The sequence below is a fragment of the Brachyistius frenatus genome, unplaced genomic scaffold (genome assembly GCF_029030835.1).
Source record: "Brachyistius frenatus isolate BFR_SWC_R1_liver_20210118 unplaced genomic scaffold, ASM2903083v1 Contig_134, whole genome shotgun sequence".
Lineage (NCBI taxonomy): Eukaryota > Metazoa > Chordata > Actinopteri > Embiotocidae > Brachyistius > Brachyistius frenatus.
The window spans coordinates 145,168-161,122 of NW_027210733.1; the positions used below are offsets into that span (position 1 = coordinate 145,168).

At 39.4% G+C, this 15,955-nt stretch overlaps 1 protein-coding gene and 1 non-coding gene across 2 annotated transcripts; one reads left to right on the plus strand and one right to left on the minus strand.

Annotated features, from left to right (window-relative positions):
- Positions 1-2,926: 2,926 nt before the first annotated feature.
- pla2g10 (phospholipase A2 group X) lies at positions 2,927-5,476 on the plus strand. The gene is made up of 4 exons (XM_069714739.1): positions 2,927-3,223; positions 3,821-3,989; positions 4,663-4,769; positions 5,306-5,476. The coding sequence occupies exons 1-4, from the start codon at positions 3,187-3,189 to the stop codon at positions 5,452-5,454; spliced, it is 462 nt and encodes a 153-aa protein (XP_069570840.1). The 5' UTR covers positions 2,927-3,186; the 3' UTR covers positions 5,455-5,476.
- A 5,668-nt stretch (positions 5,477-11,144) lies between these two features.
- trnat-cgu (transfer RNA threonine (anticodon CGU)) lies at positions 11,145-11,216 on the minus strand. The gene has a single exon. It is a non-coding gene; the product is annotated as a tRNA-Thr (tRNA).
- Positions 11,217-15,955: the final 4,739 nt, after the last annotated feature.

A 15,955-nucleotide genomic window follows, 5' to 3' on the forward strand; every position in this document is an offset into this window, starting at 1 on the left:
TCATACTGTACTCATTATACCCTTTAATTCTGGCTGAGATGCTTGGTAAATTAGCTACAGAGGCAGACAATGCATAGCTATGTTCAGAGCGATTTGAAGGTATTTATATGCTGTTATTATTATCAAATGAAAAAATTTGAGTAAAAGTGAAATGTGACAGTAAATTACCATGATTTATAATACATGTTCCTGGCACTTTGCTACTTCAATTGGTCTTGAATTATTTTCAAATCATCCAAAATTATTTTTGTGATATGTTTTGATTGTTTTTGCTGGAGATAAAAAACTTTCCACCTTTATGCTGCAAAGATGAAGATGATAAATATGTTTTTATTTGATTTGGTTTGATTTATGACAACTTCCAAAGCACATCTCCCAATGTATTTAAATGGAAACTTTGAACTCCAATACTGGGGACTCAAAAATTGTCAGTTCTTCACAACTACCAAAGACATTTTGAAATGATGAAAATTGTCAACTCTCCTGCAAATCTTCCTCTTCATTGTTTGTTTCCTGGTAGTTTTCCATTCAACTAGAGGAACGTACCCTTATTAATTATTAGCTACATACATAATTATTAGCCACATACTTTACTATACTGGACCTAGAGTTTTAGACTAAAGGATATTAAATGATCAAAATGACTTAAATGAAAGAAAAAAGTTTTAAAAGTTAAAAGGTTTTTCTGACCTAACATTGAACATGATGCCTTGGGTGGCATAAACACACAAATGCTGCTTTATAACACTGAATAGTGTAGTTATGTAAAAGGAAAAGGACATGATAATCTGTAAACTAAGGACGGTGTGTTTCATGGTTTCGGAGAAAGTTTCAATGTTAAATGTATTTGTATTTTTGTGGAACACAAATACAAGGAGAAAAAGACAGTAATAAAATGCTGCATATTATTTTATTGCTTCTACACTATTATCAGTATTAGTAATACTAGCATTGGTGTTGGTGCTGGTGTCAGAAGCAGGATAAGCACTGACAATTTTTTCAAACCCTCTCTTCCATAATGTATTCTGTTGTCATGTTTGTTTCAGGTGTAGGTTTATAAAAATAGTAAACATGCTGTAGATCTTCAGATCTCTTGGGGGCGGCTGACTGCCTGTTGCTTGCTTTCTTTTTCTGTTTCTTGGTTTTCTGACTTGTTTTTCTTTCTCCCAAATTCAGTTGGAACAACAGTCTGACTTTCATTCAGGTAAATAGAGCACCAGACTTGAAGCAAGCACCTCAAAAATATATAATAATAACAGTAAAATGGCAAGGGAAATGATCTTCTGATACCTACGACAGCACCTTCCTCATTTAGTGAGTAATGTATAAAACGTCATATACGTTATAAAACAGCAGCGATTAGTTCAAGGTTTCTCTTTTTCATTCTGTGCTTAAATCACATTTGGGAAAATAACAATGTTTGACACTGCATGGGACATAAATGTAATGTTTCTCAGATTGAATCTCAGCTTGTCTTTTTTCTTATTTAATTAAAAAGATGAACTTTTGGATTGTTTGTTCATCTCAAATGTTTCTCTCAGATATCACCTCCTTCAAGGAGTCCAATGTTGAAAGAAATACCGCTGAAAGTCACGAATGATCTGGGATTGTACTCTTCTGTTCAGTTCATTGCACATTTTATTCAGGTTTCACGTTGACATTAACATTTTTAGCCTTGTGCGTTCAGACCGATATGATCTTATAGTGCTGGCTGGATGTTATGCGGCAATGAATCTGTTGAGAAGTGAATGATCAGATATGCAGGGATTGAAGGATGCGCCTCGATGCAGCGCAGTCATCCTGGCAGATATAATAACTGCCAGGAGGAGGCGCTTATCTCACGTTGTGCAGAATAATTACTGAGGAACTGAAGCACAAAAAACCCCTGAAAAATATGTCCCCAGTTATCAAAACTCAAAGCGTGTGTCTTTTATGATTTAGCTGGCCTGACATTACCACATTATGGATGATAATAGAGTCAAGGACAACAGAGCTGAGAATACGCTTTCAGAAAAGGAAAAAAAAAAAACATAATAAAAAGATGAAAAGGAAGATACGACACAATTCATGCCATTTCCAGATCAGGTTTGAAATTTGTCAACTAAACAATCTCAGCGGTTAAACTCAGACACTTGAAGTGCTGTTCAGTAAATCATGCTGGCAGCTACAATATGTGCTGAGTGCTTGTTTTATGGAGAGAAGGTCTCGTTCTGTTCACCGCCGACTTGTAAATTTACAGGAGGAGAAGATGGATGACAGGCACGATCTTTATAATTATGCAATAAAGTATATATTATTAGAGCATAATTAGTATAGTTATAATTGCCATAATGATGTAGTCTGGTTGTATTTGTTGTGAGGAATTGGAGCCTTCACACAACACCGTATTGTTTACAGTAACTAAAGATGCACTGGGTGAGCAGATATTTGCCCTTCAGCAACCTGAAATCTTCTTCCCACAAAAATGTACTCTTCATACATATTTTCATAAATTTTCCTGTTTATTCATTTCCATTATATTCTTTGCCCAATATTGCATGAATATACAATGTTTAAAAAGTCAAAAAAAAACATTCGTTTTATGTGTTAAATGTTATTCTAGAAGTAAAATTGTCTCTAGTTCTAAAACAACTGATTTCCTGCCTGTTTTCTAAAATTCATTCTGAGTGTTGTGGTTCAGGATCTGTACAACGTGCCAGGTTTTCCTCGGTCAAACACAAACAAAACAATATATTAGGCAGGAAATTAAATAAATTAAACACATGAAGGAAACGAATGGAAGGAAAAACTTATTTTGGACTGATGTGTTTTCCCATTATTTTGTCACCCATTTACACATCCTAAATGTTAGAAAAACATGTTTTTATATTTGATTTTTATAAAGCTCCCAGTTGTTTTATACGTCTAGAAAAGGCAAACAAAACAAAAAAATCATATATTTAGTTTTGTACTAAACACAATACTGTATTATTAATGCTAGAACTGCAGATGTAAACAAAACCATCCCAAGAAGCCGTGGAAACCTCCAGGCTGTTTCCTCTAGGGGGAAGCACAGTTTGACAAACACTGGATTAGCCTCTGGCCAATGCTGATGCTCAGGAGATTATTCAAACAGCCTCTAAAAAAAGCTCTCCAGTCCACACTACACTCAGAGAGGTGGAGAGTTGTAGCCGCCTGTTGCATGCCATGACAGCGTTTTACCGGATATTTCTCCTGTTATCTGGTGAGTTAATTATTTTACTTTGAAGTGGAGCTCCGAGTAGTGAAGCAGAGCATCAGAGTTATTTACAGAAAAGCAAACAGAGGGAGTCGGTGCAGGTGAGAGCCTTGGAGGGAAACAACTTGTGTTTACATATGTTGAGTGATTCCATTCAAGTTTTTCTGAGGGAAAAGTGCAAACAAATGATTTTGCTTGACAACACTATTGGCTTAAAATGCTTTCCCTGCATTTTTAGTCGGAAGTTGTTGCTTTTTGCTATTTACAAGATGTGTGTAGGAGCAGAGTCAGTCCTCGGAGTCCCACTCAGGACTCTGTGGATTGTATTGCTGCTACAGAAGCATTTAATGTATCTTAGCCATTAAGATAGTGCGTAACAGCTGAGACTAAAGTACAGGAACATTTTACAGTATAAAGCGAGCCAATAAATGTGCAAGGCCATTTAAGATTGAAACTTTGTCAGCGACTGTAATGTTCTTGTTATTGTGTCAAATCCTGCATATAAAACCTCAAATCAAACTCTGAAAACAGAAGTGTACAACTCAGCTTGGTCCAAGAAGATAAGTTTGTCCCTCCTCTTCTGTTGTTTATTTCTCCTTGCAGTGACTGTGGCCTTTGTGGCAGCACGCAGGTCCCTGCGGACAAAAAGAGGGTTACTGGAGTTGGCAGGAGTCATCAAATGCAGCACAGGGAGATCCGCTTTGGCCTACATGATGTACGGATGCTACTGTGGACTGGGGGGTCAAGGCTGGCCCAGGGACAAGGTCGACTGGTGAGGCAGTAGCTGTAATCCCACTCCTGCAAGAAAAAAAAACAAAAAACTGAGAGAAAATGTGTGAAGACTGCGTTTTATTTTGTTTTTCCTGTGAAACACTATGCCGCGGCCTCTCATGGTAGTGTGTTCCAAAATAAAAAGCTGGCACTATGCGTGACCCACCTATACATTATGCTTTGCAAAGGATATCATTCAGAGTGGCTCGGGGATGTTTAGCCCTCCCCATCTCGGGACGGTGTGGACACATTATTTCCTCTCTGTGGTTCCTCCCAGTCATCCTGATGTGTGCGCACAATTTCCATTTCTGAATGAGTTGACTGAACCACAAAAAGCCGTGCGATGGGATGGAAGCAGGGGAACGATGTCCAAGTTCAGCAGGCTCACACTGGGTCCAATGGGTGTTTCAAAATAGGCCCTAAAACTTCCACACCCAAATCCTGATTACCGTCTTTTCCTTCTTCGCCACAAGACATCTCACCCACTCAAACCAGTGAACTGCTAACTATCTGTAGGGAGAGCTCATGTGCTAATGCTGCCCTGCCTTTAAAATAGCCGTGGTGCGATTGCACCCACAGCCCCGTGACTTAATGCTGTCTTGACCCCGCCTGTAGACTGAGCTCAGTCAGCTTTGACAATAACAAGTTCATCTTGTTAATCGTTCTGCGTGCAGGTGTTGCCACAAGCATGACTGCTGCTACGGAAAAGCAGAGCAGCTTGGCTGCCAAACCAAAACAGACCGGTATCAGTGGACATGTGAGGACAAGAAAGCCGAGTGTGGTAATGCATTTTTTTTTTGTATTGCTTGTTTGTTATTTCAAAAATAAAATAGATGCTTCTCTTTTTGTTTTTGTTGAATATGTAAATATGATGCCACAGGAAGCATGTAACACACCGTCAGGAGTAAACTTGTGAAACAGAGAAATAAAACAATATTTCCATCGTACGGTGGTATTTTAAGTCCCCATAAACCACGGTATTTACTGATTATAAATAACAACAGCCATAATGATGTTTACACATTAAAATACCAAACATAGTGACTTGTTTATGATTTTTTTTTTTAAATAAATAAATGTGAAATGAATTCAGTATATTTAAAATGAATGAATTTATCCGATTTTCAGAGGAATTCCTTCAAATTTTCAAGCAAAATGAACATCTCTCTATCATTAGTAGCTCAGACTTTGCAAGCATTATGATAAGTAAACGCAACAAATTTTAATGTGAAGGAAAAATTCACACCAAAAATCATATAGTGAAAATCCTCTTTTCAAATTGTCACTAAGAAAAGACATCTATGTTCTTCATTGCAGATGATCTGGAGGACGAATGTCAAAAGCTGCTGTGCAAGTGTGACAGAGATGCTGCCAAATGCTTGAGAAAAGCACCTTTCATCCGGAAATATGCCCTATGGCCCGATTTTATGTGCGGCTACGATCACCCAATGTGTAATATTTACTGACACAATAAATGCATCTTCATTTCCTGTGTGCCTTTTGTAAATACGAGATGTTACAGTAATAGTTGTGTTCATAAATACACACAAATGTGTTACTTATATTTTGTGGTTTAAAAAACCAACAACAACCTGCTTTTAAATGATATCATCAAGCTTCTTCATGGAATTGTGAAGAATTTATAAAGTAAAATTGTGCATTTTTACAGATCAAAAGTTGTTTTAATAAAATAAAAAAAACTAAGAAAGAAAGAAAGAATTTGCAGTTAATGAACACCAAACATTTTCACAAACGCATTGTAACTGCTGGGAAGCATCAAGGATTACAGAAAAAGGTATCTTGAGCGTAAAGCTCAGCCAGTAGGTCAAGTCAGCGAAGGAAAGATCAGATAACCTGGTCCTCACAATGGTGCTTTATAACTCACACATTTTACTTCCTCAGCGCCGGGAGTGTTTTTGACTGCCCATCATTCATTCGAGTTATAAAAAAAGCATTTGGAAATTTAGTGAGCTAATTGGTAAACTGTGGTTTTCTATATAAAGTCTGCAAAGACAACTTTCTCACTCTCCCCCGTGCCCCCTCCTTTTTCTTTTTCCGTAACCCACATATGACATATCTCAGTAGCAAATGTCAAACTGTTGCTATAGAAATGTGTGACAACTCCGAAGTATTCATTTCCTTTTAAGGTTTATCACAATGTGGTTGAGTAGGCTGTGCTTACGATAACTTTCCCCTGACGTCTACAGATTAAGTTGCATTCACTGAGTAGCTATCAAGTGATCTTGTATACTCTTTATAGAATGACTACATGTGTTCTTTTCTTCACAGACGGCAAAGTATTTTACGTCTACAACCTTTTATATAGTAGGATGCCTTTACAGAAATTAAATAGTGCAGGCCGTCAACTGGTTTGCAATGTGTGAAGTCTAGATATTCGCCTATAGATGGTGCCACATTCACAACAAGCACCTACAGTTACACACCTGCTGATATAATGTATCTTATGTGTTGAAGTTCCTACAAATGAGTGGCCTGCTATTGACTGTGGCTTTGAATGTTTTATGTGTTTTGACTCTATTTTTGGTCCACCGCAGTTGATTCTGGGTTTGGTTCCTGGAGATCAAACTGTTAAGTCTCACTTCCTCTCTGATAGCCAGTAAACAGTTTTGGCATCTGTAATCATAGAAACCAAAGCTCTCCCAGATGTTGCTGCTGAAGGGAGCGTTTACACCCTTCAGCCTCGTCACAGAGTTCACACCGGAAACACAGTCTCTTTGTTGGAGGAGTGCACGGCTCATGAGTGTGGAGGGAAACGGGAGAAGATGCCATGTTGCAGCGCCCAAAGTCTAGGATTGGAAATAAGTATCTGGGTCATGGCCCACAAACACTTGCCCGATTGTGTCCAACCTTTGCTGGCTATGAACTCTGAGCTTATAGAAGTCATACGCTCCATCCACCACGTGACAGGCAGAGAAAGTGATGCAGAGTACCACGCTTTTGTTTGTCTTCTAATCTCTGCAAATGAAAAGACACATGTTATGGCTCCGACATCAAGCTTTTGCTGCACTGGCTGCGCTTGCTACAGATAACATGATGTGTAATTAATTTGAACCATTTCTTCTTTGCTTTTGTGGTGTTGCGATTGAAAATTAATTTCCTTGCTCTAGTCAGAAAGATAACCGATTTTTGAGTTCATGAGATTGGAAAGTTCAATATTGCTCCACAGTTGCAGCATCCTCATGCCTGAGACTTTATGGAAGCATTCTTGATCCTGTTTTTTTTTTTTTCCTTTTCCTGCTTCTGGTGAATGTTGACAAATTCTTTCCTTGAGCTGGTCTTTTGGCAGCAGAACCCACCTGCTTCCTGCTGCCTTTAACCGGCTTTCGGGGAATTCCTGCATGTCTTGACTTTGTTCATGAAATATCACTAGTTGGTATTTGCTTTCATCCCAGTCTGTATCTGTGACGGTCTTTATAGGCTGCTGTTGTGCCGTCGACAGCTGTAGTCGGACGCATTCATGTTTTGGGCTGTCTGTCCGTCCATCCATCCGACTGTTTCATTCTTGTGAACATCTGAAGAACATCGCGAAGGAATTTCTTCAAATTTGGCACAAACATTCACTCGGCCTCAAGCATGAACTGATCAGATTTTGTCCACAAGGTCAAAGGTCAACTTCACTGCGACATCAAAATGTTCTGCAAAACGTTTACCCCACACACAGCTCACTTGCAGACTCTCCATCAGAACACGTGTTATTCGATGTTTCAGTCATTTTCATTGCAACACTACAAATTTCAAGTGCGCCTAAATTTGAACATTGCTAAAGCTCTTCAGTTTCAGGTAGCAATTAAAATCCATCTGCTGGGATTTGGCCATTTCGTATTAATCCAGTGTTACTTTACGGTCTCCTCCAGCACATTACTTATGGCTGTCTGCAGCTGAACTTCAAATCCTGGTTGAAATCGACTCCACTGACCTCATGTTGAGCCACCGGCGCTCTTGAAGAAATCCTGTGTTTGGAGAAATGCCGGTCGCCCATCCTACATACGCATGACAGCGTGGTTGTTACAGTGAATGAGCGCATTCTTTAATCCCTGCCGGGAGATCTGACAGAACCTGTTCCACGCTAATTGCGTTCTTTAATCAACTGTTTGGCTCCCCAGCCGAGAGCCAGACGGCACACAATGAAATCTTGGCTTAAACAAAAGTATGACTTCCTACCAGCAAGAGATCTGTAATGCTTTTTTTTTTTCTTTCTTTTTTTTTTTTACATGCAATGCATACATCATGTGGGGTTGCAGAGAGTCTCCAAGGCTGGTTCACATTGTTTTGACTCTCTACTAATGCAGTGTATTTTTTAGTCTATATAAAGTGTATAAATACCAACTTACATGCAGTTTAAAACTTGAATGGGTTACCAATCCATTGTATTTACTGTATTCTCTTTCAGTTCAGAATATACAGCCCACACAGACGAGGAAATCAGAGCAGCCTGGACCTGCTGCCAGAACTCTGAATATTATTCACTCTTTTGTCCTCCTCCTCCTCCTCCTGCTTTACTCTGTGTCCACTCTGTTCTTTGTTTTGCAGGTGGCAGAGTGGAAAGGACAGAAAAGAAATACAGAAAATCAGGTAATTCATTCGTAAATCATTAGAAAAATTGAAAAGAATATTACACACTGGTTTTATTATATTTTGAATGATCATAATGTGTTGCACAAATTAATAGTAGTGACAGTTTTATGATTATGATGGTAAAAATGTGATAATCACAAGCAAATGATTGTGAATAATGACAGAACAACAACTATAGTGCACAGAATCTGTGCATTTAACATCCTCTTTCCTTGAAAAAACTCTTTATACAGTATGATGTTGTCACCATTTATCATGACCCGAGCTTTCTGTCCGGAAGCTGAATCTATAGTGTTCTGTTTCATTTCATTTTGCTTGGGGCGGTACATTTCCTGCTCTGTGTTTCATAATTGGAAAGACAGCTCGTATTCTGCCTTTCTAACCAGCAGGGAGAAGAATGAGACTCAATGAGTCTCAGTGAGGATACGTGTTCAAATATTTCTCTCCAATCCTGCAGCACACAGCTCCCACCTGATGCAAGTACAAATATGAAGGAAAAAGGCAGCAAACGTCTGATCAGTAAAACATAAGGAATGCAGACACTTAGTCTGTTACTATATCTGGAATTTAAATAGCAGTTGTGAAAGACAAAAGTATTTAGAAGGAGGCTGAGAATTGCTTTTCTCATCTTGTAGCAGGAAATGACTTAGGATGCACTCATTTCCACTATAGTGAGATTGTGTCATTATGCTTAATTGGGTATATTGTATGTCTTTACATCATCTGAGGTGACATGCATCTATTTTGAACTAGCTCCACATTTGAAAAACAAACCTCAATGACAGCACAAATAAAGAAGGGATAGAGTTGTATTGTCTAATATTAGTTACTCTCTTAGATTATTGACCTCCGCCCCTGTCAATAATAATACTACACTTAAAAAAAGAGTGTAATATTATTATTGATAGCATTTACACAGCGAACACACACACACACACACACACACACACACACACACACACACACACACACACACACACACACACACACACACACACACACATCATAGACGTTACCATGGAAACAAGCTGCTAGCACAGCAGCAGGAGCTTAGACATTAACAACCTGCTCAATATCTGTACCATCACAAGAAATTCCTATTTGAGGGAAGCCAAAAGAAGCATTTGTTTTGCATGCTGCTATAAGAGTCATAAAGCAGATTATTTTGCACTATCATGTTGAATATACTTTAGAACCGGTGATTTCTGCCATCTGGATCTCATTTTCGATGACCAAAGTAGATGTCTGTGCTATATGCAGCATTTCATCTCACAGTGATTGTAGTGGGAGTTTGCACATCAACCACCAGTGATGTGCTGTGGACGCTGCTGACTAAGGTTTTTTTCAAACCACTGCGGCTGTTTCCAGTTGTTTCATCACACATCATTTCACAATGGGTCACTCCAACAGATGGAACATGATGATACTGCAGCACGAATCAGATATGAATCATTGATGCTGCAACATGCAGCGTTACCCAGGAAACCGCACAAGTCTGCTAGCTCTGTGTCAGCTGAGTAGGCAAGACGAGTGAAATTATCACAAATTGATATGAAAAACAAATGATGAAATCATATTTGTGGGGGCCATAGCTATCTTCAGTTTAGAAGATGTTGATCTCTAGAGAACCAATAACACATATGGGGAGATTAAATGTAATACAGGCCCCATTTTAGTTTTGCCACGCAATCTGCATCTGGATGTATTATCTGGATACTGACATCTAATCCATGGCTCTTTCTGTTCACACCTGGTATTAAAATGTGTTCTTGTTATCTAGATTGTGCCAGAAATTTGATCCAATCTCAACATGTAAATTATTTCAACTGGCGTGTCCAGGTCAAGGGAAGAAATGGCTTTTCTGTTTTTTTCCACAGTTAAGTCAACTTTACTGTTACTACCTGCAAGTAGCTGCATAACCTGCCTTACTGGAGTTAGGAAGAAGAAGCGAAAATTGATGATCTTTTCACAGATTTTTTTTTTTCTTAAACATGTGGCCACATTGTATAGATTGCATTTACACCTGGTTGACCACCTTCAGATGTAGTCTGTTAGATTAGATTGCATTGCACAGCAGATTATATATCAGGTGTAAAGAGTGTATGCCTGCAGGAAAAAGTGCAGTATTTCAAGTTAAAGAATTTGACATTATTTGGGATTAGCCTCTTCCTGAAGTTGCTGTTTTTGTCTTGTTTTACAGCCCTTTATTTAATGCGTACTTACTACCAGTAGGCTATATCGTAGAAATAAAGTTAACAGCTTAAATTGAAGAAAACGTCATCAATCTTATTGGCATAAATTACTGAATTTAGAATAGTAATAGAGAAGTGGAATTTGTCATCATTATTAGCCTCTGTTTTAGAGTAAACTAAACAGTTGTCCATGGCTTTACAAGAATATAGGTCGGCTAACTTGTTTGGTACATTTTTGTCTGAACAGTCTGGGTTTTGTTGATATCTTTGTAATCTTCTGATACCGTTTAAAACAATTATGGATATTTACAATTTGCAATTTTAGTCACATGTAGGCTATACCACAGCCAAACCAACCATGAAGGAAAAGGCACGGACGGGGTTCGAACCCGCGATCTTCGGTTTACGAGACCGACGCCTTACCACTTGGCCACCGCGCCTGCGCCAACCGTGGCCTCGAACTTGCTTCAAGTAAGTGATAATGATACCACTTGTGTCTTTATGTATACGCTATAAATGATGACAGTACATTTGTTTCACCTTTCGAGGTTTAACTTCATGCCTCCAATAAACAAGGAACCATATGAGCCGCTGAGATCAAATAAGGCCCCGGGATGAATGTATTGCTGTAATCCGGCCACAAGGGGAGGCTGTTATCTACCATGTGAGAACAACATGCGTGGAGCAGAACTCAGCAGGCAGAGGTCTCTGCTCTGCCACAGCCCGTGTTTACTAAAGACCTACAAAAAAAGGTGAGTTTGTACTTTTACTCTTTAATTCTGTTTCAGTTTAATGCTGCTTTCTTGTAAAACCGTCGAGTGTGAGTTAGGAAACAGAAACATCAGTTGGTTGAGGTTTATCACCAAAAAAAAAAAAAAGTTTTCCCTCACAGGGTTAAACATTACTGTTTCTTTGTCTGGTCAATCACAATTTCTCACGGTCAACATTGCAAGGTAGAATTTGAACTATCAAGCCGGACCTTAAAGGAGGCTTCTTCTTTTTCTGTTGAGCTTTAAACTCGTCTAACACTTGACTCACCGTGAAGCTGTTCCTGCAGTCAGGTGTGATTCACCTGTTCCTGCAGATTCACCTGTTCCTGCAGAAAACAGCCTGTTTGGCGACTGTGAATTAAGTTAATCCTCATCATAACAAACCTCCGCGTGCCTCCACCTGCTCCACCTGCTCCACCTCCTCCTCCTCCGCAGGACTGCAGTGATGGACTCTGTGTGAACTTTATTTCCTGCTGGATGTTCCTCGAACTCTTTGATACGAACGGGCACGAAAACTGTATAAAACAACAACCAGAAAACGAAAGACTTCACTGATCATCAAGCCACAGCACTGAGCTATGAAAAGCGATTATAGAATAAGCAGACTTTGTCGGTTGGTTGTGAACTGAACAAATTATGATATAACAAAAACCCAAATCTGAGAAAGGCAGAGTCACGTACCAACGAGCACCACTAAACAACATGTTCTCGGTAACTTTTAGCCGATGTGTTTTCTTCTCAGGGTGGTAAAGTGGGAAGCACTGCTGCATCATTAAGTACATGCCCGTGTGGAGCATAAACAGGTGTCCTCATCTCTGAAGAACATCCTCATGTATTGCAATGTTGGCAAAATGTGGCCTAACAGTGGCACCAAAAATGACCAGAAAGCATCTTCCGAAATCAGTGAATATCCAAACAAAATTGAATGTCAATCTGCGCAGACTAGTTTTCCTGAATCTGCGTTGAACTGACGAGTTTGCATAACTAATAACTCCCAAGAAGCAGTAAGCTGGTTGTAATTCTTCTCCAAGCAATACAATATGCATGAAGCCAGACTGCAGCGCTTCACTGTCTTTCTTTGCAAAACATCAAAGATGAATGCTCGCCTGTGCCGCTTTTCTTTTTTTTTTTTTGTCTCCCTTTTTTTTTGGATCAGATATCCTAGAGGCTGTTTGAAAAATGAATAAGACTCATTTCCATTGGGAATGAGTTAGCAGGGAAAATCACAGATGTGGAGTATTCACCTTGACCTGCTTATAGCACATCGTCAGCAGCACACCGACCAAAAAACGGGGCCTTCTCCTGAATAAATCGCATAAATTGAATTCGGAGCACCTTGAAATGTGACACCGTTTCTTTTAAAATACGCAAAGCAACAAACCTTCACGGGAAATATCGGAGGGAGGACCGTCAAAGTCTAACAACATTAACAAACATGGCTGATAAGTTTATTATTTTGTGCTTATGCTGACTTGAACTCGATGATTTCGAGCACTTCAGGAAAGCTTGAAAGCTGACTAGCTACAGTTGAAATCCTTCTATTGAACTAATATTAGTTTTTTTCTGTTATTTATAATTTAGCTCTGTAATCTCTCAAGTTCAAAGAGAAATAGAGAGGTAGATTTTAATGATCCCAGGATGGCAGCTTCAAAGATAAAACCGGATAAACATCCTATTTTGACTGTCAGGGATTTTAAATTGCAGAGGCTTATAGATTGTTTTATGATGCCACATGTCATTGATTATTTTGTTTTGTTGCTCTTCTTCTTTTTTTTTCCCCATCATCATAAACCCCCGCAATCATAACCTACAAAAAGACAATGTGTTCCAGTCAGAGATCACATGGTTGTGGGGCATTCTTCTTCATGTGGGGAACACCAAGCAGCTCACTCCCTGAGAGAATAAGAAGTATTACTGCAGCAGTCTGATTAATTATTTATTGGTGGGTTGCTGTGAAAACGCGCTTTATTTTTCCGTGCTGTCTGAGAATGAATACTCCTGTGCCCTGAATCTGTGAGAATATTTATTCTTGGTTGAAGAGACACTTGTTTTTCCTGTACTGTGTTTGCATTTTGAGACTAGCAGATTTGCTTGGTCTGAATTCTGATAACTGACAGCAGAATTATGCTAATCTCCCGACTGCTTCACACTGTACTTCTTTTAGCAATGATTTTCGCTCGGCTTGATGAAATTAATTGAATTTTGAAAGGAGAAATCGTCGCCATGTCATTACCATTGTGGTCTGCGGCACCACCAACGCCGCTTAAGTGGGCTTTGTTGTTGTTTCGGCTCGTCGCGCATCTCCTCATTTTTGTAGTCTGGTGTATTTACAAAGTGGATACGCTGGAGGTTTGAGGCATGTGAGCAGGTCTTTCTCCACAGGCACCGCTACCATCTATCTATGTGGGAGCCTTCAAGGACTCGATGAAAGGAGATGAGACGTGCTATTGAAACAACTCTGCAACCACTTTACACATTACATTTATCTCTTCTATTGCTATTCAAGCAGTTGTGACGATTATATATATATATATTTTTTTCCCAGCACCGCTACCTGTTTAGGATGGAGCAGCCAGTTAAGCTCGCCTCAAGCCCGAGTATAAAAGGTTATGACGCCGTGGCAACGACATGGTTAGTTCACGCAATGACCATCGCAACTTAAGAGAACCGAGTAGCCTAGGTAGTAATAACAAAGACAGCGCTAACATTAGCTATATAAGGGGCAATCAAAAATCAGAAAGACCGCTCCGGTTGCATGTAAACGAAGCGCAGCAACGTGTTTTGCATGGAGCCCCTGATCAACACCAGCACCTGAGTTACACACGTTTTTTGTGATTTCACCATGGACCTGAAACTTCAACAGAAAGCACACATCAAATTTTGTTACATTTTTGTCAGAAAGAAATCACAGAAACTTAAATCTGGTGAGTCGGTGCGGTGGGAACAACGCCTCTGTTATTTAGGGGCTAAAAAAAAAAAAAAAATCACGAGTGTTCAACCTTGTCATGTCTGAGGATCAAAGTGCCTTTGCGCCACAGTTGGGGATTTCTGCCCTGAATTTTTTTCCCCCCTCAGATGTCCCAGTAGAACTCAGTTCTGACAGTATGACCCTCGGGGGTAAAGTCACGGTGCGCAACCTTACAACTGTCAGGGTTGTGCACCGTTCCCTGCCGTTGTTCACGTGCTTGTGCTCCTACCCGGACGCGATTTATTTGATCTTAGACGGCGATGTTCTGCCTCTCCAGGAACATGAAATCTTCTCAAAACACTTCTCCCCAGTCATCGATTCACTGCCGTAGATTTGTTTTTGTTTTGTGAAGCATCTCGATGGTCCGTGTTGCCGATTTCCTAAATTTGATGTACGCTCCTTCTACAGTCCGTGGTGAAACGGCAAACACGTGCATGCTGCTGTTTACAAAATTCAGTTGCTGATTTTAAACGAGTAAAGTAACATGGAATAATTACTCTCGGGTGTCTAAGCCTGCTCGTGCTCCGTTTACTCTCTGGAGTCTTTTGATTATCATATAAACTGAAAAGAATTCTACAAATCTACACAAATCATACTGTATCTTGATGTATAGTTTGCTAAGCACGAGATCAAGCTGAACCCCATGACGCAAGTAAATCATAAATAATCTTTATAACAGTAACAGTTTTTCCAAAATGTGATAATGAATTAAAACCTTACTCAAGAAATACTACAATATTAAGCATTATTATATGTTTGCCATATTCAACTGAATACCATACACTCTACTTTAGTTTTAGTAGATAATTGAAGTTATAAAAGATTTCTTGCAACTAAGAATACAAATTTAACTTCCGACAACAACCTCGGTTACAAGTATGTGTGTTATGAGTTAAGATCTGGACATGAAATTAGTTCAAATGCATCATAATTTAGTGAACTCCGAGTGGCAACCGACACTGCAAGTCTTAGCTGGTGCAGTTTGAGGAGAAAACTGGTCATTGTGAGAAGCGTATGCTGGATGTGACCCTGGTCACAGCAAGACATGCCAGTGTGAAATCCAGTTGAAAGGTAAGCAGCTGATAAAGCTACATGACAAAGGCAATATCATCTCTCCCCCTCTCCCCAAATGATCCTTTCACCCATCTTTCGGTCCTTTTCTTTGCATCCGTCGGCTCATTAAATGCTTTTCGTAACTTCATACGGCAGATAGATGTTAAGTTTTGGTAGCAAATCATCTTTTGATGCCGTTGATTCAAAAAGCCTTTCTAAGAAACAAATCTGATTCGACACAAAACTGCTTAATTTCTGTCTCGCTTTTTTTTGTTTTTTGTTTTTGTTGTTGCTTAATTTGTATGCCGCAATTAGGTGCTCATGCCTGTTGGGTCTGTTACCATAGCTACAATACGATTGTGCAGACAATCATCTGGTCCTCGTTTCC

Excerpts from the sequence above, each read along its gene's own strand:
- pla2g10 (XM_069714739.1), top strand. The coding sequence starts at position 3,187 with ATGACAGCGTTTTACCGGATATTTCTCCTGTTATCTG. Across the intron at positions 3,224-3,820 it reads GATATTTCTCCTGTTATCTG|TGACTGTGGCCTTTGTGGCA; the intron begins GTGAGTTAATTA and ends TTCTCCTTGCAG. Across the intron at positions 3,990-4,662 it reads CCCAGGGACAAGGTCGACTG|GTGTTGCCACAAGCATGACT; the intron begins GTGAGGCAGTAG and ends TTCTGCGTGCAG.